The 27,383-nt window shown below is 39.0% G+C and overlaps 2 protein-coding genes across 2 annotated transcripts; one reads left to right on the forward strand and one right to left on the reverse strand.

Annotated features, from left to right (window-relative positions):
* Positions 1–1,756: 1,756 nt before the first annotated feature.
* Positions 1,757–15,984, forward strand: LOC149088700 (mitochondrial mRNA pseudouridine synthase RPUSD3-like). Its single transcript, XM_089249067.1, has 8 exons — positions 1,757–2,104; positions 4,246–4,302; positions 5,139–5,286; positions 7,296–7,403; positions 8,636–8,726; positions 12,558–12,690; positions 14,971–15,113; positions 15,711–15,984. The coding sequence occupies exons 1-8, from the start codon at positions 1,909–1,911 to the stop codon at positions 15,933–15,935; spliced, it is 1,101 nt and encodes a 366-aa protein (XP_089105193.1). The 5' UTR covers positions 1,757–1,908; the 3' UTR covers positions 15,936–15,984.
* Positions 15,985–16,957: 973 nt separating this feature from the next.
* Positions 16,958–18,713, reverse strand: LOC149088701 (homologous-pairing protein 2 homolog). The gene has a single exon (XM_089249080.1). The coding sequence runs from the start codon at positions 18,607–18,609 to the stop codon at positions 17,986–17,988; it is 624 nt and encodes a 207-aa protein (XP_089105206.1). The 5' UTR covers positions 18,610–18,713; the 3' UTR covers positions 16,958–17,985.
* Between the last annotated feature and the right edge of the window lie 8,670 nt (positions 18,714–27,383).

A 27,383-nucleotide genomic window follows, 5' to 3' on the forward strand; every position in this document is an offset into this window, starting at 1 on the left:
TATAGCTTTTTGGCCGTCATCGTACTACTCCCCTTTTTCCCCCTGTCGGAAATTCTGAAGGAAAAAAAAACCAATGGACGGTAACATTAATTAAGCTTGACATCTGTAGGAGCGACATTTTTGCAGATTATGACGGCAGGGCCGTCTTAAGAGCATCATGCCCCTCCCCGGCCAAGTGATTTTTTCTGAGGCCCTATGTTGCAAATTCTAGAAATTTTCCACCGGATCGCATTTGTATGAGGCCCAAAGCGGCTCGAGATCTTTATACAGCTTTGATGAAGCCCCTTTTCTACTGACGCGCCCGGGTGGGAACATGAGTTAAGACGGCACTGTATGACGGTTCTACTTCACAAACAGCTACTACACCATTAATATTTTTGTTCCTCTCTTTGTTAACAACTTATCGGATGAGTTCGAATAACTTTTTTGTTATGTGTGCATATGCATTTGCAAATTTTGACCTTTTTGCAGTGTTGATTAAACAAATGTATGAAATTGAAGAATTCCAGAATAAGTGCTTATTTTTAACGAAAAGTTCACATTTTTATATTTTTTCGAATGCATGAATAATAAGCAATTGGCAAGCGTTCGTATCTTACGTGAAAGATAAACAATGAATGAACGCCAGAACTTTGCCACTGGACTTATCCCGTTGCCGAGATCTCTTCCAGCTCAGCTTCGTGGCAGAGTCTGGAACAACGTGAAAGATAAACAGTATTTAGAGAGGAATTTTTTAGGGAATTACCAAAGATGTGTGTTTGTTACCTTTGATGGTATCCGGTGCTGAAGCCGGATTAAAAAAAAATTACTTATTTCATTCTGGCTAAGATAGAGCGTGTATTAAAATTTTCTACAAGTTTTTTCAAAATATAGCCGGTGATTTTTTCACGCATAGTAACCGGATTTATTAAATTTCCGTAACATATATAGCAGTTCTGTTTTAGTTAGGGAAAAACTACTGTAGAGGTGGGTTTCTTTCTTTGACAAAAAGAAATGACGCCATCTGTTGTGTAAATTGGTCATCCAGGATACGCGCAGGCGTCCTTTTTTCTAAGTTTTTGAATATGGGGCCGTTCAAGTATTACGTAAGCAAATTTTTAGCCATTTTTGACCCCTTCCCCTCTCTTGTCAGCAAAATTTCGTCATCAGCTCTGCCCCTCTGAATCCTAACTCATATTTTCATAAAGGGTGGTTGATGATGTAAGCATTATCGAAACCCCCCCCCCCTTGTCATCGAATGTCAGCAAATCGGGGAACCCCCTCCCCCCCATCGATGATGACGTAATACTTGAACGGCCCCTACAACTTAACTTGTAGCTAAATGCACCATTGAACTACTGCTGTCATCTATTGACAGATTTCGGAGGCTCGAGTATTATAAGTCCCCACTAGACAGGGGCCGTTCAAGTATTGCGTCATCAAAGATGGGGGGGGGGTTCCGATTTGCTGACTTTTGATGACAAGGAGAGAGGGGGGGGGTTTGGATAATGCTTACGTCATCAACTACCCTTTATGAAAATATGAGTTAGGATTCAGAGGGGAAGAGCTGATGACGAAATTTTGCTGACAAGGGGGGGGAGGGTCAAAAATGGCTAAAAATTTGCTTACGTAATACTTGAACGGCCCCACAGCAGCAGAGTTATTGTATTTTGATGTTGAATTTTCAAATCATAGAAGTTCTGAAACTCAGCAACAGATGGCGATTTAGATTGATGGCTTCAGCTGCTGGATGGGTGAGCTAAGGCCGACCACATTAAAGGTAATTATCGTCTGTTTGTAAACAATGTCCCGTGAAGAGGGTATGAGACCGTAGGACGTCAAATGGTATTATATTGTAAACAATGTCCCCTGTGAAGAAGACATAAGGGCGTCAATTCGAATTGTAAACAACTTCTCAAGGAAAAGACGATGAAGTCTCTCTCAAAAGTTGTCATTTCATTAGGCGCCCCAACGAAAAGCGCGGGTTCTTGCGGCGTTTTGTTTCTTTCGCGTTTTAGCAGCTCTCATTCTCAAATTGACAATCACTGCTTCTCGAAATTATATCCATGGAAATCTCGCTCTAAATTCGTCGACGATCTCTGCAAGTCCATCGTTTATTGCAAAGGTAATACAAATATAATATCATTAAATACATAAAATACAATCAAACTCATGATCTGAATTATTTTTAGTAGTCTCGATATACACAGAGACGTATTTGCAGGTAAGCTATAGCCATAGGTGACAATTTTGGAGGGGCCGCAATCATATTTTAGGGACCGGTGATCAAGAAAGTTAGCGAAATGGGAGAAGGGTGGTAGAATTTGAATAGCTCGCTGGCAGTAAAACTATAAATCCACCTCACCTCTACCGAGAGAGCGAGGGGCTAACTCAGTGACTGTCCAATGAGTGATCAACAGAGTTTGCAAGCATGTGAGTGATCAGAACGGTGTACACTCAAAAGAGTAACCTAAGTAGGGTGAGGTCAGTGAGTGATCAAAAGAGTGACATAGAGGTAACGTACTCTTCTGTCACAATCATACAACACATTTTTGACGCAAAATCCATGAATTCAGGCTTGTTTTTCTTCACATACCTAGACATTAAACTAAAATTTTTGACATTAAACGTGAGTCAAAGTAAATTTGCCAACACAAAAAAATAATCTAGAGCATGTGATTTGTGATGAGTGGCTTAGAAACAGAAATGTGTTTGCAGGGAAGGGGCTAAATGGCCTATAGCCTAGGGCAGCATCCCAACTTTGAGGTGCAAATACGACCTGATCATCCCGTTACAAAGTCTCGCCGCAGAGAGCAACAGACCTGCAACGTTATAATTATTCATTCATTACACTTCACGCTGTATGAGTTGAGGAAAATACTCATAGTTTAAAAAATTGATGTAGTAGTGCACTACGCATAACAAGCATTACACAGAAACAAACTTCACGGTAGGATCACTATACGTACACCCATATTCCAACATGTACCAATTCGTTAGAGGTTCTGCAGAGGAATATGGACGAGGTGCATGTCTGGTTTAGTAGTAGTAGTAGCCTAGAGCAGCGATTCTCAAACTTTTTCCACTTTTGGTGCCCCCCTTTCCTCTATTAAATGCTTATTTACAAGCTCTGCCTGCTCCCCAGAGGTATTTAACAAAGAATTTCGAAAAACCTCTGTCAGGGACACCTTTCCACTGCACCCCTGAACAAAGGTTGAAGGCACCTGAGTTTGAGAACCCCTGGCTTAGGGCGTCAAACTAGAGGAATGAGTGGTCAAGAAAATCATAATAAAACAGTCAATGGGTTTTAAAATTTGTGTAGCCTAAAGGTGGCAAAACCATAAATCTGCCTCTGGATAAATGTGAGAAAAGTATTTTCATTATTAAATATGAAAAAAATGTACAGTAAAATCTCTCTTTTGCGGGCACTGATGGAACAAAAAAAGTCTGTCCATAAAAGAGGGTTGACTGTTAATCAGGGTTTTGAAATATATACTTTTATTATACAAGGGGAAATTATAATATGGCCATAAAAGAGGAGTGACCGCATGTGAGGGGTGTCCGTTAAGAGAGTGTGACTGTATAATTCATAGGCGGAGATAGACCTGGAAGTCTGGGGGCACGATAATGATGATGCCAATTCATATATGCATTAGATCAGTCGGCTCCATCTTTGACGCCGGGAGAGGAGCAATGCCTCATCCCCACCGTATCTCCGCCCATGGTATAATTAAGTCAATGTGTTAAGAGAGTGTAAACTGTGTATTTTTGCATAATAAAGTTAAATCCTGTTACAATGGAGTTCAAGCAATCAAAAATTATGTTCGATTTGCCCAATTTCACTATAACAGGGTAAGGCTGTAATTGGTTTTTTTTTCTTCGAATGCAAATATTGGTGCTCATGGAAAAACTGTTTTGCAACATGGATAGTAAATATGGTCTAGCTTTAAATGGAAAAATATATATACTCTCCTAACTTCATTGATTTTTGAATGAGCATGTTTTCGCTATATTTTTCTTTTTTAATCATACATAAAATGAAGATCCTATATAATGGCACCTTTTATAATGGTAATCTCCTATAAAAGAACGTAACTCTTCTCAATCCCCTCACACTTCCCATAGTATTGATATATCCCATCTTTAGTGATAAACCCTGTATAAGGATGGTTTTCTTTGGGTTTCGTCCAGTGTTATATTTAGGTGTTTCACTGCATTCAAATTTTAACATTCAATTATTTACCCTTTTTTTTTACCTACTGGTAGATGGCATCGTAGCTCTCAACAAGCCTTATGGAATAAGAATTTATAACACAAAGAATGGTAAGGCATTTTTTTTCATTTTCCTTATTTCGAGCATTTATTTCTGTACTATAAACCAGGGGCTGTACAAACTCAGACCCATGAAAGGTGTTCATGAAAATAATGTGTCCATCCACACAACACAATAACTACACCAGTTTGTACTGGCCCGCAAATCGAGGAGAGGTTATGTGCCCATCCTATAAAGCATATCATAATCTTGTGCGTGCATTCTTAATCTCAGGAAAAAGTGTATTCTTTTGTGTTACTACTGATGTAGTAAATTTCCTTATTGATCTGGCATTGCTGCGATTTCTAATAGAAGTGCAAATTATTCTTGCTATCAATTTATACTGTAAATGTATACCATATTGCTTCTTTGCTCGCCAGACAAAGAAAAGAATGACGTGTAGATCAGATCCTGTGTTCTATTCAGGATGCTCTATATAAAAATTAATAGCATGACTACAGAAAAGGATTGCTACCACAGGTAACCCTACAAGGGGTTAGTGCACCAACCTCTTGGTGAGTATATAAAAAAACTGTTGTTCGAAATTGGCAATAAATTGTAGATCCCGGTCTAATTATCCCTTATGTACAGAAAATGGCTGTGGTGCGACAAAAATGATCAAATATAATTAGTAAGATTAGCGGATTTTGTGTTTTATATGTCAACAGGCAATAAATGACTTTTTATCCAAAGCATGTGCTATGAAAGCTGTAAGAAATTATCCTTCGATATAACTTAAATTCAATTTCACCAAATGAGTCAAGAATTGAAGAAATGTAAAAGAACTATAAATAAATATTCTATTGGTGTATTGTGTGTGATTGTTCTCCTGCCCTCTTTGTTCCAGCTAATTCTGATCCGAAAGAGCAGGATGTAAGGTATACATCTCTTTTAGCATCTCATGAAGATTGTCCTTATTCAGTTGAAGACGCATTACCTCAGCTGAAATCCATGTTGGACTATCCCGATCTACAGTTAGTGAAATCTGCAGAAAGGTAGGTTCAAATTCTGATATGATTTTCAGCAACTTCTGTCATTTAGAACCTAACTCCTTTGTCTTATCTGACGTTGAGTAGTGCATGCGTGTATCCATAAATTACTTGTACAATAAAGTTAAGCCAAAACATTAAAACTAGCTGTACCTAAAATTTGCAAATGCATGTTTCCCACAGAAACCATATGACATTAGAATTGTTCTGAATATAATCTGGGTTTGTTCTTCCGTCTTTGACACAACATATAGAATGAAAAATATTTATCTGATTTTTGACAAAAAGCTGATCATTAAAGCTTTGTGCCGCTAGTAGGTTGTTTGCATTATGCATCAGTTAAGACATTTCAAAGACATCGCTATAGGTGATACTTCAGATTATCGAAAAAGTATTGGAAAAGCTACATCCAACAGGTAAACGTAGGATTTCTAGTCTTGTCGGCAGTTGGAAGAGCTGAGGAGGATTTATGGATTTTCCGGCTGTGGGCTAGAGAAATTTATTAAACAGAAAAGAAAACATCTTAATTAGACCAAGACTTATAATTTATTGCTGATCCCAAATGGTAGTTTTTCTTATACTTACTGAGAGGTTGGTGCGCTAACCCCTCTGTTGCAATCTTTTCCCTGGGCCCAGGTCCGTGTTTCTGTTGTACCTCCCACATCAGGAAAGTTTCTGACAAGGACGAGCCGGTTATTTAACTTGGAACACTTCTAAACATCCTTTGGTACTTTAGGCGAGTATCTTATCCACCTGAGATACTGTGCTCATCACTTTGTAGTCACTTATCGATTCGGTCCATTGCTTTCTAAGCCACTCTTTTGATTACTCACATGCTTGCATACTCGCTAGGCCACTCACTTGCATGCAAACTCTCTTGGTCTCTCATTTGGCCACTCACTGACCTAATACCTCATTTTCTAGGATTAGGTGGATTTATGCTGCCTATGGGCCATACAAGTTTTGCCACCTTTCCCACATTCTATTGTTTTTCTTGACTACTCATTCCTCAAATTCTTAGGCCCTCCCTCTCTATAAATACGCTTCTGGACAAGAGGGACATCACACATGAGTTCAATGAAAATAATGAGAACGATGTTCCTGTGCATGGTTCACTATATCTCAGTGATTTTAAGCTCATTTAACTGCAAACAGTTAACCCGGGTTTTCCTAGGAGCAGGTTTCCTGTACCGCGTGTAACGTGAATCACCCAGCATGACACGCCATCCACTCACCAATAAGAAAAACAGCATGACTTTTCCTATAGAGCGCAATACGGCTCACGACAGCGCTTTACGTCGGAAGTTATTGGCTGACTGCTTCTGGAAGAGTCAAATGCGTCTTTCGGCGCACGTTTTGCTGATGTTCTCTTCACTCTAGTGTGTTTTTTTTCCTTCCCTTCAAACCGGAGCATGCAGACGGCAGAGTAGCTGATGCAAAGGCCATATACAATAATATAGCCACCCTGATCTGATGCGCCATACTAGGAAAACTCAAACGCGTAGTGTAATTATGTAACACGTTTCTGCCGGCACAAAATAATCTAATTCAATTCATGTGGCGCAAGAAACCTATTCCTAGGAAAACCCGGCTTTATGTAGAAGAACTAGCATCTTTCGCGGAAGATGGTTTTTATCATTTTTGCTCAACTCTTGTTGTATCCAATTTTTGGTTTACAGTATAGGCCAAAATTAGATTTTTCTGGAGTACCTGAGTATATATTCACGGCCGTCATTTCAACTTTTTCCGGGGGGGGGGGGGGCAAAGCACATATACTCAATGTATGTATATATATATATATATACCATTTTTAGTATATTTTCAAAAGCCAGGGGAGCAATGGGCCCCCCTAAATGACAGGCCTGTATATATTTGCGATCATCTCAAGTCTGATTTAATGAATGAAAATGTTGTTCCATCCATTAAATCTAGGGTTATCTGTATCAAACATGCCTTTTCATTTAGATACATAAAATACAGGCCTGATGTGTTAAATTTTATTTCATTTCAATTAGGTATTCCAGCGGAATAGTACTTTTAGCTGCATCGGAAAAAACATTATCAAGGATTAGGAAGTCTATGAACATTGCGAAGACGAATAAAATACCTCACCTCGTAAATTGGTCAGTATTATTTATTTTACGATATTTATGCATTATTCTCATTAGCAAATGGCAGCATTTCTTCTTGTTTGCAAATATGGAAGTTTGAATTATTACTGCTGGACCATCTTATTCTCGGGGAAAACCACAAACCAGAGCTGCAACTAGATATTTTGTCAACCAGAGCAAGCACTCATATTGGTGCCCCCATGCAATGTAGAAAGAGCAGTTAAAGTGAATTCAGTACCCCCTCTAGTCCAGCATCTGGGACAACAGGCCCACCTGTTCTTCCCCCATCCCCTCAAAAAAATGATATGGTGGCATTAGGGATTCTCAGATTGAACTTGACGAGAAACAGCAAAAACAAAACAAAAAAAAACCAGTTCAGATTCAATTAATAATTAAATACCATGACTACAAACTTTGAGGAATGAAAATTCGGGAAATTTTTGAGTGAATCCAAACTCACAAAACAGTAAACAGACAAATATAAAAACGATGTTTTTGAAAGACAGAGTAAGGATTTTTTTCTCTTTGGGAAACCTGACAATGTGCTAGCCAATGTTAAGCAGCACAAAGTTGCCAATTATCACAGAATAATAGGGTTATTACTATGCCTAAATCAAAATCACCATTGCGCCAAAAGCTGGACAGACAAAGTGGGAGGTATGGTCATTCTCAGAATATTGGTCACCTTACCAATTTGACAGTAAAAAGTCTGAACTGTGTTGAGGCTGGCTGTTTGGCGACTTTTATCAATCATAGAAGCCATGCATTTTTTCCTTGGAGTAAAGCAGTCCAAAATAATTTTTTTTCTTCTGAGACTTGGCAACCCCTTTACATGAGAGTAGATATGCTGACATGAATTTTGAATATTTTATATTGCCCTGATTCCAATTTAGCAATCATACCTATAAAATTTTAGGCACAATTTCAATTGTAGACACAGATACAAGCAGAGCCATACTATGTAAGAACAGCTGGGCCAATGTTCTGGAGACCTCTCGTGATTCCTATGAGCTAAGGAGATGTAGAAAGATTAACAACTTGGCCCCGGATGTTTATCTGTACTAGAGCCTCTGCAGCCAATTTCATATTGCGCTGGAAGTCAGCTTGCTTTTCCCCACCATCCACACTGGTATGAAAAATAAATGGTGCGGCATGCACTAAACTCATGGGGCACCTCTATTGACAAATACTGCAAGATTACAATATAATTGTGCTTACTCATTTACTTTCACTTTTCTTTGAAGGGCCATAACTAAAGGTTATCCTGTGGAGCTGGCTAAGAAAGAGAAGGTTGGATTGAAGATGATTGACGTTCAATCCAGAGGTGAAAAACAGGTAGGTGTGTTATGTGCTTCAGTTAAAGTGGACCCAGCATTTTACAGTTACGCCATAAATAGTGCAACTAGGGAAATGTGTGTTTGAAAGACACAGTGAGTAGTGAAGAATAGAAGCTGACTTGAAATTTAGCATAAATGTCCAGAATGGGGTATAATTTAAAATCAATGATTCATTAGAAATTTCCTTTATACAGTACTACCTAATACTAATAAACATCAGCCTTTTTGTGAGATTAGTTCTCCCCCAGGCTTCATCGTGATTTCCTCTTTAATGCTTGAAATGCATTACCCCCCATGGGTAGAGATACAGGGAGGGGCAATGCCCCCAGCATCAAAGCTAAAGCCAACTGATCTGATGTATTTTTATATATATGACCCCCCCCCCCCATAAATTTGGACAGATTTTAGAAAACATTTGGGATGTGTACTGAAATGCTGTTTGTGCCCTTGGACTCGTCAAAGAGGCTGATTTGTTTTGTTCTTACACAAGAAAAAGACATGTGAAATTCTCACTGTAATATGTATTTTGTTGGCATATGTGTGCACTATGCCAACAAAATACATGAAAAGCATCTAGATTATGCAGCTCATTATTTTAGCTCAGATAAGGTGTATAGGCTTCATACAAACATGATGCAGGTGCCTGCATTTGCGTTGATACTCCCCTTAGTACATTCTGCTGACAACAGCCTGCAAACAATCTTCTAAGCCACCAGTTTCATTGAATTGCCTTTCTATCTGAGCCCAGTTTTAGTCAAGAGGCCTCACCCTTCCTTGATTTTATTTTTTGTTCTAAATTTTTTGTAATACAGCCGACTCATTGTTGACATAAAACAACTTTTTCCAATGTGAACATCGCAGCCTTTCAAAAAATCACAATGACTGAATGAAGCAATCTCACCCCACTATTGCTAAGGAAGTTATCCATATGCTAGTTGTTGATTCCCATTGTCTTTTAAAGGAATCAAATTAGTGTGGAAGGTCTAGACCGGCATTTTCAACCCATTGCTCGTGTGCACCATGGTGCTCGATATTTGTGCTTGATTTGGCACTGATGAGCACTCGATCAACGTTCCAATTAAACACCATGTACAAATTACATTTAAAGATTGAAATAATCCTGGTTCCATGCGTTTATATGTCAACCTTGTTGTAAGGGTGTTTTCTTTTGGTGATAGCTAAAGGCTGTGCTCGTGACTAGAAAAAGGTTAAAGACCTCTGATCTAGATTTTTTTAATGTATTTGAAACTACCTATCGGTGGGAATTTTAAAGTTTTTTTCTTTTCATCCAACTCTTTGCTAAGTCTGAGGGTGCATATCGCACCCTGGTATGAAATTTTTTAGAAACTCTATCCGAACTTATGGTGACAGCCTGTCAGGGCCGTAACTGGGGGGGGGGGGGGAATAACTGCCTCAGCCGGCAAACTTTGAGGGGTGAAAAATTTCAGGAGGGAACAAAAAATCCACTAGCTATATAATACTGGCACTACCCGGGTTTTCTTCAATGAGATTTTTTGGATCACATGATATCTCCCCTCTTTCTTTGTATTTATTTGAGGGACATGCAAATCATGTGCAAGTTAACCAATATGGCGACTTCCTGGTGACTCATGAAAGAAAGAAACATAGAAATGAATAATTTTTTTCTTTTTGATGGGCACTAGGCATTTCAATTTTTTCCCCTGGAACTTCAAGTTAACAATCTGCCTGTTTCTGCTTCAAAAAATGCTGAATTAAATCTGTGGAATTTCTTCGATGTACTTTACAGACCTTTTAATTTTAAAACAACCTAAGCTATAGGAATTTATGCAATTGAATATTAGAAGACAATACAGAGACATTAATTTTCATTCTTGAGAAGATATAAAAAAAGGTTAAAATCAATGTTATTGCATGAATATCCAATGCAAAAGTAGGTCCCACTAATTACTTCATATTTAATCTTTTGGGCTTTGTATCTCTAACTTAATATTTCAAAAATCGAGAATTCAATACAATTTTTTAAATTATTGATGTGGCGGGAAACCCCACTAAATTTTCGCATTTCTACTGTAAAATCAATTTTAACACTGATTTCTATGAGGATCATCCTTTGCCTGACCCTCAAAGTGATGCTGATGATGATTCTGATGTCTATTCAAAAAGTCTCATTACTGGGAGGATTGAAAATGTGTCAAACTATTATTCATATACTGGCAGCATTAAAGAAGTGACAAACCATTGTAAAGGCATATACACGTCTGAAACGCATTGCTAGGCAACCACGGTAACAAAATAAACATCCCGAAAGTGATTGTTGAGGCCCAGAAACCATTGTTGCCTGACAGTGTTTTGCCCGTTTCTGGCATTTGCCCTGCTTTGATGAACTTTTAAAGTAGCCTATCATTCAAGTCGGGTCCCATTTGGTATATATGTAAAATTTGGTGACAATCGATCTAAAATCGTAGAGATTTACTAATTTTTACTAATATTAATTGGTATAGAGAACATATACACGCACACAGACAGAATCAATTTTATATATATAGATTATAAAATGATTGAATTTTGCAGTTATGAGGGTGGCAAAATCATGTCAAAATTACCCCTCACAAAAATCCAGCCCTACAGCCTGTATAGTGCAAGATTGAGTCTTTATGAATTGAGTCTCAAAACTTGATTGATGATATTCAGATGATGTATGTATGAAATAATTATGTAAATTTTTACTATTCATCTATCACAGTGTTTCCCAAAGTGGGCAATATTGCCCCCATGGTGGGCGATAGACTGGTCTGCGGGGGCCATAGAAGCTAATAGTATAACAGAATCCTATGGATTTGCTTGAGTTAGTGGTGGGGTGATGAGAGGAAAAAATTTCTGAAGAAGGAGGCAATGGAACAAAAAGTTTAGGAAACTGATCTATCACAACCTAAAGTGTCTAGACCAGGGGTCTTCAACGTCTGGCCCTCGAAGCTTTTTGCAGTGGCCCGCCAACAAAAAGGCTTACATAGTTACAGAATTTATAGAAATGTTGAAAGAGAGAAAAGTCTCAATAAAAAAAATGTATTCCAGAATTTTTGTGAATGAAGTAATTTCAAAATTGCTTTTAGAAATCATTTCGGAAATAATGAGAATTCCAGAATCAATGAAAGAAATAATTTTAAAATTATTTAAAGAAGTGATTTCACAAATATTTTGAAATTCTTGAAAATTAGATTAAATTAATGAAAAATATTTTCAGAAATATTTTTGAAATTAATTTTTTTCAAATTACTTCAAGGAAAATAATACATTTAGAAGTATTCACAATACACACAAATAATTACATCAAGTGGAAATTCATATATTCAATGAGAAAATAATTTCAGAATAGAAGAGAAAGTTTATATTTAATGAAAAATAACTCAGAATTAATAAAAACTCATGTTGAATGAAGAAAAAGTCCCACAGTAAATAAAACTATCCAATAATATAGTTCCCTTCCCCACCCCCTTTTGACTCAAAGCTTTGCGCCCGTTTTTCCCACTCATTAAGACTCCACTGTGAGAATGTAGATGCTGCAGTATGTCTTGTTGGCCTTCATGGAAATATTTTTTTGGCCCGAGATGTCTGAAAGGTTGGAGAGCCCTGGTCTAGACAGTTTTATCTATCCAAATCCCAGAAATTTCATGGAGGCATATAGCCAGGCATTTTCTTCCAATTAGTGATTTATCTTATTGCAAGGGCTTTGTATGTATAAAACAATGGCTTTGCCGCAGGAAAAATTAATTTAGAAAAATCTTACTACTTTTGTTCTTTCTTGTCAATTGGGCGTGTTTCTAAAAAATAATGAAACTCTTTCTCAAAGCCTGTTCTAGTGACTGATTTCTCAAAGACGGACGTAAAAATGAAGCGAGTGAAGACTTGTCTGGCAGAATACAGAACTCTTGCAGTGAACAGAGAACTCCACACAGCACTTCTGGAGATCGCTGTTTCAACAAGTAAGAGTAGCAATGCAGCTTCAAGAATCAAGATAAATAAGAATTCTTAGAATTTTTCCTAAGGATTATCATTATGATCTGGACCAGAGTTTCCCGAACTTATTTGTCCTTGCCATTTTTAATAACTTTCCGGAAAAAATCTCGGCATTATTTTTTTTTTTCGAACAAGCCCTCAAGAATCTTTTCAACCATGTTCTCCACCCCAGCCAGTTTTGGAACCCATAGGAGAGGAGGGCAATATTGTCCCCAGTGGAAACACTGATCCAGATAATTTTTTTGGAAAGTCTGGAGATAGTCGTCGTATGACTATGTGCCCAGCTGATTATTTAAAAATCGCCTGAATTTACACAGTACAGTGATAAAGATAATTTATTCTATAATAGCTGTCACACACTCATTAGCCAAAACTTTATTTCCCATAAGTGTCTATGAAAAAATTTTTCAGGTGCGGCCCAAAATTTGAAGATAAGTTTTTAAAACCCAAGGAACACTATTAAAAAGACAAAAAAAAAAAAACTGACAGAAAGCTAAAATGTGCAGCTTCAAAATTAAATAAATGAAAATTTATAGGAGGATGAGATGCTGAGTTTTTACACTAATGTACACACACACACAGAACCAGTTTTAATTCTGCTAAAGCTGGTGTTGACACAACCCAAGGTGTTTGTTCATCAACCAATAGATGGGTATCGTAGGTGTCCCCCATCTATTTCAGTTCTATTTGGTCAGTTCATTTCTGCGGCTGATACATGCAGATGGAAAAGATAAGCACCTAGAAGTGCTTCGCAAAGTAGGCAATATTGCTCCCTGGGGCATTAGAAGTTATGGGTATAACATAGAATCCTATGGGTTGACTAAGTTCTGGGCAATGAGAACAAAATAATTTCTGAAGAAGGGGGTGGTAGAACAGAAAGTTTGGGAACCTCTGACCTAGAATGTCCATTTTAATGCCAAGAGTCTTGCACTGAAAGAACACGTGCTCTGAAAACATTGGCACCATTTTTCTCTCAATGCATTTTCTTTTAACACAATCTTTCATTTTACATGAAATGATTCAAAAATTTTCAGAAGGGGCAGTGGAGATATATCAGAAAAAGATTGCGAGGTGGACATGAGTTAACCTGGTTCATGTGACATTAATTGCGATGGTGGTGATAGGCGGGAAAATTCAACTCTCAACGCAGCTGTGTTAGGTTAGCATATACATCGGTATCAAAGGAAATATTCATTAGTAGAGGCAGAAAAATCATGACAAAAATTTTCGTTAGCCAAAAAATTAATACACCAAGGTATCACTGTAACATCAGAGAATAATGACGAGCATCCACCACCATTCCCTGATTGATGATACTGCTGATACTTATGTCGTTAGTTGAAGAAATGGCTATTTTTCTCAGGTGTTTTATTGCTTTTTATTCAAATACAGTTAAACCTCTTTGGCAGACACCAGTGGGACAAAAAATTAGTCCTTAAAAGAGGTGGTGACCCTTAATCAGGGGTTAGAAATGCATACTTTTATTATACTAGGGAAACTCCCCCCCCCCCTACTGTGTCTGCAAGTACAGTGGTTCTCAACCTTTGGAAGCCGCCTGGTTGATTTCTTTTTTGAGTTGAAGGCCTGGTCATACAGATGACTAATGGAAAATAAATGAGAAAAATGAAACACTTGGGACTCGGATCAGACCATGGCCCAGTGAATGAGGAATCACTGTGCTAGTAGGTTGATTTTTTGCTAATATTTTTTTCTTCCATCACTTGAATCCCTCACTAACAGGGTAGTTCCGACCTGTAGGTGCTCAAACTGAACTTAATGTAAAAGATTTCAATTTTTGAATTAATCCATGGAGCTGCTTGACAACATATTCCCTGGGGTGTTCTGAAGCAGTGTCTCAACCATTGGGCCATGAGTGGTTTACCATTTCATTTTTACCCATTTATTTCGCATTAGTCCGTGCATGACCACGCCTCCCACTCACAAAAATGAAACCAATGGGGTCGTGGGCTTTCAAAGGTTGAGAACCACTGTTCGCAAGACGAGGTACTGGTGATTGGCGTGAAAATTCAGCTCACAACATGGCTGTTAGGTTATTATATGCGTCTGTATCAACAGAAATATTCATTAGTCGAGCTACTTATGGGAGGAGCATTATTATATTGTTTTTGTGGTTTCACGTCATGTGAAGAAGCTATGCATAATTGTGGTATCTGAAATGTTTAAATCCATTTTGACCATCCCTCTACAATGCACTCAATTGAGTTATCTCATGTTTACACGTATAGCTATGTGGCATTTCATTCGTGTCTATATGTCAAGCAGAGCAGCATGCATCATAGGCGATATGTTTTATGGATCGAGAATGCTAACGATATTAGGCAGACCAGCGAAAGTGAATCCTGAAAACGCTGTGGCATACAATAAACAGGTGAGTGTTATGTGGTTTTTAATTTAAAAAACAATAAAACTTGTTTTGACTCGCAGCATACACAGTTTCAAATTTTTTGAATCAAATGTCAACTTGTCTGCCGGCACAAAAAATGATTGCAACTTGTGGGGTTGCAACAAAAAAGTAGAAAATAAATACTTAGAGGATTTTTTGAAAAAAAAGGGTGTATGGTTCCTAAAAAAACTTTAACGCTACAACTTCTTTTTTTGTGATTGTCAAATTTGGCTGAACCTTTTGCATGAAAGTATAATGCCAACATGTAAATTTGTGCCAAATTTTGTTAGAATGGTTGAGCTTCGAAATACAGTGGATCCCTCTTATAACGTTTTTCAAAAAACAGTCAATAAAAAATTTAAGCAAGAAAACGCTTTAAACAGGAAATCTTAATGCGAATTACTTAGTTGAGAGATCACATAAATAAGTTGTATTAAGCGGGAAAACGTTGTAATTGGGAACATTATAGGCAGGATCGACCGTATATCTTTTGAGCCGACAATGACGTTTTATTACGTTAATTTTTCCTATACAGGAAGTTTTAGTGATTCTATTTTCACTCAAATATGTTTTGTAATGCAGTCTCTTCCTGAACCGATGTGTCAGAAGCTTCACATGCTGCCAACAGAAGCGTCTGAAATGATTCCAACAATGCTGCACTTGCAAAGCATCATCTTGCCTTCCAAAGACACCAAAGAGGAAATAGCCATCAAGGCGCCACCGCCACATCATTTTCAATGGACTTGTATACAATTAGGCCTGTTGCCAGAAGAGCTTTTAAATAAACAAAGTTATTTGCAGTGTTAACTTATTATACTTTATTCTTTCTATTCGATCGTAAATTAATTCCTTTATGAGGTTTGTTTCATGCATCAACCGCATTAAATTCTGGTAAACACATAGAGAGATAACCAAAACCATGTTAATCAAGGGAAAACGTCTGGCTAGCATTCAGTAAAATGCCAAACTGACTCATCTGCCATGTCAGTATTATTTGGATATAGCCAAATAACTGTTACCTTTCTGATTATTTTTTAAGATTAGACGTAGTGGAGCGCTAAACCAGTTTTTTTTATTTATTTAAAGATGAACAGACTGCTCTTATTTATAGGTGCCTTACACACACACCTGGATGCTGCCGTCTTTTTCCTTCTTCACAGCATCTTAATTGGTTGCAACCATAGCATTGTGCCATACATGATTCTGAAGCTATGGTACAAGTCTCTTTGATGTGCCAACAACTGACAGATCCTCCTAAGTCACTGGCTTGTTCAGTCTCTTGCCTTGGCACTTTCTCGTGGTTGCCTTCACAGTAATGATTCCGCAAAGCTTGTGTAACAGAAAAATAAAAAGACTAGATTTGGCGATATTTTACAACCTAACTTGGTGATTCATCCTTGGGAACCACTATAATAAGTATCATTTATTAACATTTTATGGCAACATTTAAATGTTTTCAAGTACAGCAGTCAGCATTTTTAATAACTCAGTTACCACCTGTGTGTAGAATTCTAATAGGACTTTATTTACCTTTTATATAGCGTGTTAGTGCATCCAGAAGATTTTCTTCCTTGCTATTTTTTTTTTCTGTCAGCTATTATTTCTTTTTTTGTTATTGGTTATTGACTGAAGGTGCCACTACCTCTGGAAGTTTGCTGTAATTATAATAGACTGCAGCATTAGAATTTAGTCTGATAGTATATGCACACATTTTCGGAACTTGCATTTTTGTTTCTTCATGTACATTGCATATCAGGATTGCATATGGATTCTCTCAGGTTGTACGCATTTTATATTAATTTTTTGCATACTGGCAATTATTTCCTGCAAATCATGTTTTTATTGAATACAGATATTGTTTTTGCCCTGGCCATTGTATTATTTAAGAGAAAGTCCAGGTTTATACATACATTTATAATTATATTTATTATATACACAAAAGTTTATTTTTAAATACTATTTATATTCCAAAGAATAAATACGAGACAGGATGGTTGTTCACAAGTCCCGGTTTTTATTATTTTCAATCCTGTATCTGGTTTAGAACGGTATATTTTTAATCTCCATTCCTTAGTCAGAGAATGTTACTGTTCATTTTTAATTTCATTTTATTGCCATAGTGTTTTTGTCGATGTGTTGATTTTTTTCTTTGGCAAGAAAGACATTTGAAAGCATGACTCCGTTTCCCTCCAGGCGACTTCTCGTCATGCTTTAAGGCGTTTCTCTCGTCACAGACAAAAATTACCACCAGAAAATTGACATAAAGGTATAACTGTTCCTACCATTCTTTTGACAGGTGTAATGACAGTCTCACAAAAGGTGTACCATTTCTTTCCATTAAAAAAATTTAATTATGCTATTATGTAACACTGATGTGGGAAACAAATTTAATAACTTAAATTTATTTACTCAGTTTTTTTTCCCTTTTCAAACCAAGCACAACAGATTGCCGCTGAGTAGTGTTTAAGGGAGACCTGTATATAAGTCTGTCATTTTTATTGTTCACGTCTATATTTTATAGATTGATATTTTTTTGTCTTCGGCATTTTATGATAATCATTATTTTCCTGCCAAAAAGGCAATTACACTACAGCAGTTCCAGATGAAAGGACGGTGGGACACCTTGTGGTCATTAAGGGCAATTATTGACTCAAGATGCCCATCACTCATAGGAATGAAATGAGTTTGTTTACGCATCCATGACTATACAGCCCAAAATCCTTCAACCGCAATCTTTATACAGTGTGGTTAGAAACAACGTTGCACAAAATACTTTTTTTTTACAAACATCACCACTCAACAGCATTTACACCACATAAATCACAATTTATAGCATTTCGCCACGTTGCAAAACCTATCAATTCTTATCCTCATCAGTTTCGATCGATAACTCTTCCATGAGAACTTTCTTGGGTTTTGGATAGTTCTCCAAGATAGCGTTGAGCATATCATTGGCCATCAGCTTCCGCTTCCTCCAGGCACCGGAATATTTCTCGTTGAGGGACTGGAGCTTGGCTTTCTCCTTAGGATCAACTTTGGCGACGGAGGAGTTGCTTTTCAAAGCGCCAAGGCGCTTCTGCAGAGCTGGAAGCTCGGCTTCGATTTTCTTCAACTCTGCTTTGGCTTCACTGGTCGTCATGCTCTTGGATAAGGCGGCCGTCTCCTTCTCGGCGTTGTTCGCCATCGCTTGGATCTCGTTCAGAGTCGTGGTGAGGTTGGATATTTCGCTGTCCAATTGTTTCAGGTCCTGGTCGGAAACAGCGCCGAACTGGTCCTGGTTGACGTAATAAATCTTTTGCTTGCCGTAAGCCTTTTCGACGACTTTCTTCTCTTCTGCCATCCGGGTGAGGACGCGCACAGCAGCGGCCTTGTTGGTTTCCTTGTTCCCCAAGTTGGTGACGATGTCCATGACGCTGTAAGGCCTGTTCATCTTCGTCAGGTAATTCAAAACCGACTGGTAAGCTGCTTTGTCGGAGGCCATTTTTTTTAAGGCCTTGTTTAAGGGTGATTCAAGAAACACTACAAAATCAGACGACAAAGTTTATCACATCTGAAAAACTTAAAAAGAGCGGGAACTCGTGCTGTTGCCACATTCTAAATGATGAACTTAGAATGTAAGACAAAAAAAAAAAAAAAAAAAAAGAATGTTACACTAGCGCGCTCTACTGCGGTTTTTTTAAAGCTCCGATCCGGTGTAGGAAGCTCATGACTATACATCCCGTATTTATTAAGATTTTTTTTTCTTATTTGTTTAGTTATTTATGTTTCAATAAAATGTGGGGTTACCAGGTTTTCTATTATTAAATTATGAACATCAATGGCTATTCATTATATTTCATTATATTTTTTGTTTGAAAATTGAAATTTCGAAAAAAAAATATTTTAAGCTATAATAATCAATTCCTATCAATTTAAATTGCTTTTTGGTGGTTAATAAGTCAAACTTTCTCTTTAATAATTGCCCCCCCCCCGCTCAAAAACCCAATCATGCGTACGCCCCTGTGACGTGATGAACTTGCATCGTGAGGTCTCGGAATCTCCGTAGACAGCATGCTGTGGTCGACTGTAGATTGTCTCTGTGGTTTTCAACGCGCAAAGGTGACATTCTCGCACAGCGAGAGAATAATGAAACTTAATGCAGGGCTTTCCTAGGAGCAGGTTTTCTGCGCTGCGTGCAACGTGAATCGCCAAGTGCGCACGCCGTCCACTCACCAATAAGAAAAGCGGTATGACTGTTCTACAGAGTGCAATACGCCTCACGACAGCGCTTTACGGCGGGCGTGATTGGCCGACTACTTCTGAAAGAATCAAATGCGTCGTGCGCCGCGCGTTCTGCCGATGTTCTCTTCAATCTTGTGTGTTTTCCTTCCCTTCCCTTCAAACCGGAGCATGCAGACGACAGAGTAGCTGATGCCAAAGCCATGTACTTTATATAGCCGCCCTGATCTGATGCGCCACGCTAGGAAAACATAAACGCATAGCGTGATTATGTAACACGTTTCTGCCGGCGCGAAATTGTCTGATTCGGTTCACATGGCGCAAAAAACCTATTCCTAGGAAAACCCGGCTTTTTAATGTCCTCCTCGACTGTCCTCCTGGAATGGCCTCAGAAAGCCCATATCAAGGAAGGATCGTTGTGCAGTTTTCACATGGGCGAAGATACGGGGGGGGGGCATTGCCCACATGCCCTCCGCAGCGTCAAAAGTGGAGTGGATAGACTCTAATGTATATATGAATTGACATCATCATCGTGCCCCCCCCAGCCCCCCCCCCCAGACTTCCAAGTGATAAAGGGGCAGTGTCGTGTTGCTCGTCTATCTCGTGAAACGATTCTTGTCAGTGGTCGGTGGTCCCTTTATTTTATGGACATTTTTCACTCGTACTTTTGTCGGAGATTCGATGTTTTTCCGGATTCCTTATGTTCATGGCACCTGCACTCTTGCGATGGTCGCGCGCTAAAATACAAATAGAATTTCTGTCTCGGAAATGCTGTGACCCATCCCACGAGCACCTACTATTAAGTTACATTCAAATCGCGATAAGGGGCCATTCAAGTATTACGTAAGTGGGTTTTCAGCCATTTTGGACCCGCCCCCCTCCCGCCCCTCTTGCCAGCAAAAGTCAGCAAAACAGTGATCCCCTCCCCCCTCCGCCCTGTCAGCAAAATTTCGTCAGCAGCTTAGAATATTTCATATCTCCAAAAAGGGGTGGTTGATGACTTAAGCAACCTTCAAACCCTACCTCCCCCCTTATCAAAAGTCAGCAAATCCGAAACCCACCTCCCCCCCTTGATGCTGACATAATACTTGAATGACCCATAACCTGCCATTGCAGCAGATTTCTCCCTTATTTGAATACGATTGTTCTTATCAGTTTTTCCGTTTTTCAGTGTAAATTAAGTCGTCCATCAAGTATCGGACAAAAAAGTGCTAAACGTTAGTCACTCCCGTGATACGATTGCCCATTTCTATTCCGTCGCGAATGGCACCCTTTGACCGAAACCCGACTAACGTTGAGAACTCACTGAATACATCACCACCTTCATTAGCGTACTTAAACCGACACTCGAGGAAATTAAAATAAATCAGTAAATTTGATGAATGAATGAAAAAAGATAGAAAAGCCTACGCGCGGGGATAAACCATAGAAATTGTATAATGAAAAGCGAGTCAATGAAGTTAGAGAACTGCGTTCGGTTGCATCTGCGGATTGAAGTAGCGGCTTCACAAGTTTCAGTTCGTCCGCCAATGGCACTGATGATGAGTTAGAACTTCGAGGGATGATCTTCGATCTTGTGAATGCAGAACAAAGACTCTGAGCTGCTGAAGAAGAGTTCCAGGTTCGCGACTTCAGACCGGTGACAATTTCACAACTGCCGCCATGACAGTTGGTAACAGCGAAGTCGGAACGGAAATTGAAGCAGAAAAGCGTGCGTGATCGGCCGAGTCGGGCCGATCACGCTTATCTTTTTTTTCCTTCTTAGTTAATGTCCCCATCATCAATCATTTTTCAATCCTTTCCTGGATAATAAGTGGATACAGACTTCTTGAACGGGGGCAGGGGCGAATCACTGAGGGTTGTACAGTGAACGAAGGAGGCAAATGTCCACTTCCACCCTCCTACTTATCACAATGATTCTGAATGGAGGGATCCCTCCTTTCCCCCGTTCCCACCTATATCCTGGATGTAGATATCCTCTAAATTTTTCCTTTTTTTTGACTGATGCAATTTTTATCCAGTTAACTCTCACCAACAGTAACTTTCGGATCTTATTGCTCCATCTTGTTTGGGGGGCACCCTCCTTGGACGTTCAACAACCTGGGGGTAGCAACTCTCAGAACCTCCATAGTCTGTTGGCAGGATATTTGTTGTCCTGCGAAACAGGACAAGACCCGACCGTGTTATGATTTTTTTCCTCATACAGAGTGAATCCAACCTATTCTGTCAAATGAAAGGGGGTGATAGACGAGCCGAAGGTGAACATAGAGCATTTCACCAACCCTATCCTATCCGAACCGTTTTCGTGCTCCAAAAAATGTTCCTTAGCTAAGAAAAAACGTAGTTTTGAGGAAAAAGAATTCTAGTGAAAAACATTAGCACATGTGTAATGCGTGCCAGCAGTTTATATAAAAACATTTTGAAAATATTTTTAGTACAGCTTGAACACAGTTAGACGCAGAAAATTTCAAAGTATTTAAAAATGGAAAAATTGAAAAATATGTTTTGTGGAAAATTTGAGAGTGCACCCTTTTATTAATTATAAAAATATCACTGATACATTTTGAATATGTCCACACCGGTAGTAAGTGATGGATCTGGCTTTCGTGCAAAGAGATTACAACGTGGGACGTGAAATCGTCAAGTATTCATTCACGCTCGGGGGGGGGGGGGATACTGTCTCCGCCTTTTCCATTATTTATCCTACCGTGAAAATAAATCACTGACTTGAAACGTGATCTCCAATATTTACTTCCGCGCAAGTTCCGCTCCAACGCAGCAAAACTATAAAAAATCAGGTTATTGATTTCTGTTTTCATGGAGAGCGCCACTTGTCCTGTCCGTTCCCCCCCCCCCCCTGTCCAGAAGAAAATAATAACCCCAACGTTACAAATCAGATCAATATTATCATTGCAAGAAATACTGTCGTTGTGTCTTCCATCATGGAATTAGAGGACTTCCAGCATCCGTCCCACAAGGGGAGAAGCTGACGTGATCGATATAAGGGGCCCTAATTAACGTTTTGGCCTAAGAACCCAAAAATATTCAGGTGTAGGGCATGATTCCCGGAAGAAAAATTGTGATGCCTGACGCATTCGTGTTAATTCGAAACAAACCGTTTGCTTGGGTTTAAATCTAGCGAATATGTGATATAAAATCACAGTGAAATGTATGTTTTGGTATGAACTTTAAAAAGTCTAAAAAGAGAGGGGTCTGTGAATGGTATTGAATTTCTAGATAGGGTTACCAGATTCGGAAACTGAGGAGGAGGACGCCTGTGCGCGCTCTCTCTTGGTAACGTCACTTTTTCCAATTTTTAGAATTGGGGGGGGGGGGGTGCCACTATAGTGAGAAAAACAAATCCTCAAGAACTCTTCAAATACACATACAAAGGCCACAACAGGCAATTGACCAACGAAGTGAAAGAAGACCCGTACAGCAACACAATATATCAAGGAAATATTAATAATATACAGGATGAATCTGACCTATTCCGCCAAACGAAAGGGGGTGACAGACGAGCCCAAGTGGATCATGAAACAACCTACCAACCATGTTCTATCTCGAACTGTTTTCGAGTTATGGTGGATAATCGATTATGGAAGAGAAAAAAAAGTCAAGTCTGAAAAAACCCGGATTTATGAAGTTTCTTCGAGACCGACACGCAAACTAAGCACATATTAGGAAAGCGCAGAAAAAATTCTATAAGGTCACATCAATTTCATTGAAACATCTGGATTTGATGATGAGCTACAGGCACTGAATTATTGACAAAGTCCAAAATCGAATTGTCGCCAAAAATTTTAATTGCCGATTCCACAAACCACCCTTGAAGCGACATTCGTTCAAATTTGCCAAAAACTTGTCCATTCCATCAGCTTTCCAAAGAGTTTAGAACAGTGTTTCCCAACCTTTTTTGTCCCCCACACATCGCCCCCACTTTTGCAGAAATATTTTTCTCACATCGCCCCCCCCCAACGCAATCTAACCCATAGGATTCTATGTTATACCCGTAGCTTCTACCGCCCCCTGGAACATACCATCGCTCCCTAGAGGGCGTTAACGCCCACGTTGGGAATCACTGGTCTAGAATAAACCAAATCGATCATCCAGTTCAGGAGAAATTAGTCGTTAGTTTGCAACATATCACTGAAATCTACGTTCGTCAAAGCAATTTTAGTAAGTTTTGGCGACAATTCAATTTTTCACGTCACTGACCTCTCAGCACGTGTAGCGTGCCTTTAAATCCGGATATCCTGTAGACAGAGGTACTACTGTCATATTATGGGATTTTTTTTAATGTAAAATATCTCCCAAAAGGTCTCAAAAATCTGTAACCGCCAATTCCGAATTTTCGTAGAATTCGTCGAACTTCGACAAACGCAGATTTCAGTGATGTATTGCAAACAAAAGACTAAATTTCTCCTGAACGATAAAATCGATATGGTTTATTGTAAGTTCTTTCGGAAGCTGGTGAAATGTACTAGTTTTTGGTGACTGACCGATTGTAGCTAGAAGGGTGTTTGCGTAGCCTGTAGCTCGCCATTAAAACCAGATGTTTCGATGAAATTGGTGCCACTTTATAGCATTTTTTCTGTTCTTTTCAAAATTTGGAGTGTTGAATTACGATATCTCGCCAGCCTTAGCGGTGACTTAGCGACCGAAAAATGTAGTACCGCCAAATCGGTTCGTTCGTTCATCGGCAGACGATATCTGTACTCGCGGAGAGTGGGTTGTGTACTGTGTATGTACTGAGAATACTGCAACATTTTTGTGTTTCACTTTACAACTAATTAGAATAATAATTAGGTATATTAACCACTCCGTATTATTTTGCAAATTCCGTTACCAACTATGTCACACCTTGTGTCTGTGAATCGCAAGATATAAATATGCTTTAATATGTGCTCAGTTTGCATATAGATCTGTCAGAAACTTCAAAAATTCTGGTTTTTTCAGACTTGGTGCATTTTTTTTTCCATAATCGCTTATCCACCATAATTCGACAGCGGTTTGAGATAAGACAGGGTAGGTGGGGTGTTTCATTATCCACCTGGGCTCGTCTATCACCCCCTTTCGTAGGCAGAATAGATCGAATTCACTCTTTATAATACACTGCCCGTGAAAAAGATTATGGTCGTCTCATATAAGTACGTGGATTGCTTCTCGATTTATTCCAATATGTTTATCGTACTTCCTTTTAAACGCGTCAGTTGTGTTATCATTCACGACGCTCGAATTTTATTATTTATCTGTTAATTTATCCGAGATTTAGTGATGCCGAGGTAGATCTTCTCTAGACGATTCGAACGATCACACCGTCATGCATCTACCACCAGTAGATCAGAAGACATTCATATTCTGGTTGGAAGAGACCGTAATGGCGCCGACTTCTTCTTAAGCAGCCGATGGTTGTCAGCGGTTAGGCTTAGCACGACCAAGGATTATTTAGTGGACTTTTGAGAAGAGTGGTTATACACTAATGACATATATTATATAGTGTCGATTTGTTGATTACATATATAAATCATCGTGTATTCGTCAACTTATATCATTTATATCGTATTTCAATTGAAAATCACTTTTTAACGCTTTTTATGCCTAAATGCATATGATCTGACTATATTACATGAACGAACTTTACATTATGAGATATCGGTCTCTCAGAAGGTTGGTGAAAAATGACTGTAATCTGGCATGACTTGACACTACCGACGCGGCAAATGGCGGCATATGCGCGAAACCTCAACGTGACACCATCCTAGATGAAGAGCAAATATTGGGTCCCTATATGTGTGATTCAGCAAAAAAGATCTGGGATCTCTTAAGAGGTGCTAAGGGGCAGATCTGAAAAGTCTCGCCCACGCGTCCCGGTAAATGAGCAAGAACAGCTCCAAAATCTTCTAAAAACACACATTGATGCGACCGGGGACATGGAAATTCTTTAGAGCCGGGGCAAGGGAAACGACAATGGTAAGATTCGATATCGAGTGCTTCTGGTTAGACGAAAAAATATTGACGTGGAGACTCCAGCTCCACAAGACAGTCTCAACCAAGGAAAATACATTGGATCCTCAGGCATATGAACGCAAAATAAAGGAGTGGTCATCCCACCCATCAGTCGGGCTGCGGAATAGCCAAATATGTTTTGACATACCAGAAAACGAAGCTGAGCTGCTTGAGTCATTCACTCTTATTTACTATACGGGTGGATCTAAGTCGGAGAAAGGAACTCGAGCTGCTTATGTTAAGACTAAAGGTAAACAAGTAATAGCCAGATGGTCGGTCAAGCTAAGGAATAATAACTCCGTGTTTCAGGCCGAACTTTTTGCTATCCACAACGCAGTCTTAGATGCTTCTTTAGATCAAGAAGCTGCCCTAATTAGATCTGATAGTCGCTCCAAGCATACAGGTGGTCTCTAATCCTCAGTCAAGTTATGAAATGGCCAGGTCGATAAGAAAGCTTTTCTGCAATCGTACCAGAATAAGCCAATCCTGGGTGAAAGCACATATAAGTCAATGGGGCAATGAATTTGCGGATACCCAGCGAAAGAAGCTACCGAAGGTGGAATCATTACAGCATTGGGATGACAACACGGAGCCCGGTAGATCAACCCATAGCATCCTACGACATGTAATGCTTCAGAACCACAATGGTCACGTGAGATGATAATGTTCGTAACAGGCCATGGTCCGTTTCCGGCTAACCTTTCATAGGTTCAAATCAATCCCCAATGATAAATGTGCATGTTCGGCAATAGGCACGCCTCTTCATTACGCAACTCTATGCCCCATGACAACAGCCTTCCACTTCAGAGAGCCAGCTGAACATCTGCGAATACTTAGATTGAGTGCATCCTGAAGCGGGAGGATCTGATCGGAGATCTACCAGAATAAAGCGTCAAGTGCACCCAGACAGCGACCTCATACAACTGTTTAGAGAGGAGGAAGAAGAAGAGGAGCAGCCAGAGTAGAAGAATAGATGATCCACGCGATCTAACCGAGAAGCTTGATGTAAGCAGCAATTGCTGACGAATGTCTAGGATCGCGGTGCAGCGATTAGATCAACCCAGCTGTAGATTGTCAGCTTTCATAGACTGATAGTAACTGATTCAATGAAAATCCCTGAAGAGAAACAGATCAGATTTTATCAAGAAACATTTTAGATTATGACGATTTTGTGATTTATAACCTGTGATTCATAATTTTGATTTCTTTACCTCAATGACCCTATTTCGATCATAAATTTTATACTTGTTGTGTGCATAATGGCACCTGCCCATGTGCATATATCTTTTCAAGCTGAATAAATGGTTAGGTCCCCCGGAGGCACCTGAGTTCTCAGGGACAATGTACTTATATCACCGAGTGTGACAGAGCCTGGGTGCCTCGGTTCCTATCACTACCCTAGGAGGTAAACTATTCCATTTATTAACCGTCCTATGATTGAAAGTTAAATTATCATCGGAGGGGATGAACTTCTGTCATTTCCTATAATACTACCCCCCCCCCCCCCCAACATTACTTGAGACAAATGAGAAAGGAAATGTGGATTTTCCTGGGCTATCATCAAACTTGAGAGGTGAATTGTGTCTCCTACATACCGTTGTTAATTAACATTGCGAGTTTTCTGCATATTAAGGTGTTATTGTCTTTGTACTTTGTGTACCAGAATGAAAAAAAGCGGTTCCAATCACCTCAGTCGACCTTAAGCATAGTTTTTAATATGGGAGTAGGCTGATCATATTTGCTCGAGAAAAATACTGATATCTGAGATCCCAAATACGGGAAATTGCCAAAAAAAGATACTTAAAGTAAGCAAATTTGCCAATTATAACTGAAAACCTTGAAATAAATGGCGAAAAATGAAGTGTTACTCTACGAATCGCAATTGTGTAATGAGTAATTCACTAAAAGAAAGGCGTAAGAACTGATAAATATGTGGGATTTATAGTTATATATTTAGTTAAAATACAATGAGTTGCAAAAATAATGATATATTTGAACTTTGATTTCAGTAAAAAATTGAAGTTTGCA

This window comes from Pholcus phalangioides, unplaced genomic scaffold, assembly GCF_987345545.1.
Source record: "Pholcus phalangioides strain wild (caught in Gottingen) unplaced genomic scaffold, Ppha-v1.0 ptg000003l_1, whole genome shotgun sequence".
NCBI classification, from domain to species: domain Eukaryota; kingdom Metazoa; phylum Arthropoda; class Arachnida; order Araneae; family Pholcidae; genus Pholcus; species Pholcus phalangioides.

What these genes read in the sequence shown, in the direction of transcription:
- LOC149088700 (XM_089249067.1), top strand. Translation starts at nt 1,909, where the DNA reads ATGAAGTCTCTCTCAAAAGTTGTCATTTCATTAGGCGCCCCAACGAAA. An exon ending in ATACCTCACCTCGTAAATTG is followed by an intron (nt 7,404 to 8,635) that starts GTCAGTATTATT and finishes TTTTCTTTGAAG; the next exon opens with GGCCATAACTAAAGGTTATC. An exon ending in AATCCAGAGGTGAAAAACAG is followed by an intron (nt 8,727 to 12,557) that starts GTAGGTGTGTTA and finishes TCTTTCTCAAAG; the next exon opens with CCTGTTCTAGTGACTGATTT.
- LOC149088701 (XM_089249080.1), bottom strand. Translation starts at nt 18,609, where the DNA reads ATGGCCTCCGACAAAGCAGCTTACCAGTCGGTTTTGAATTACCTGACG.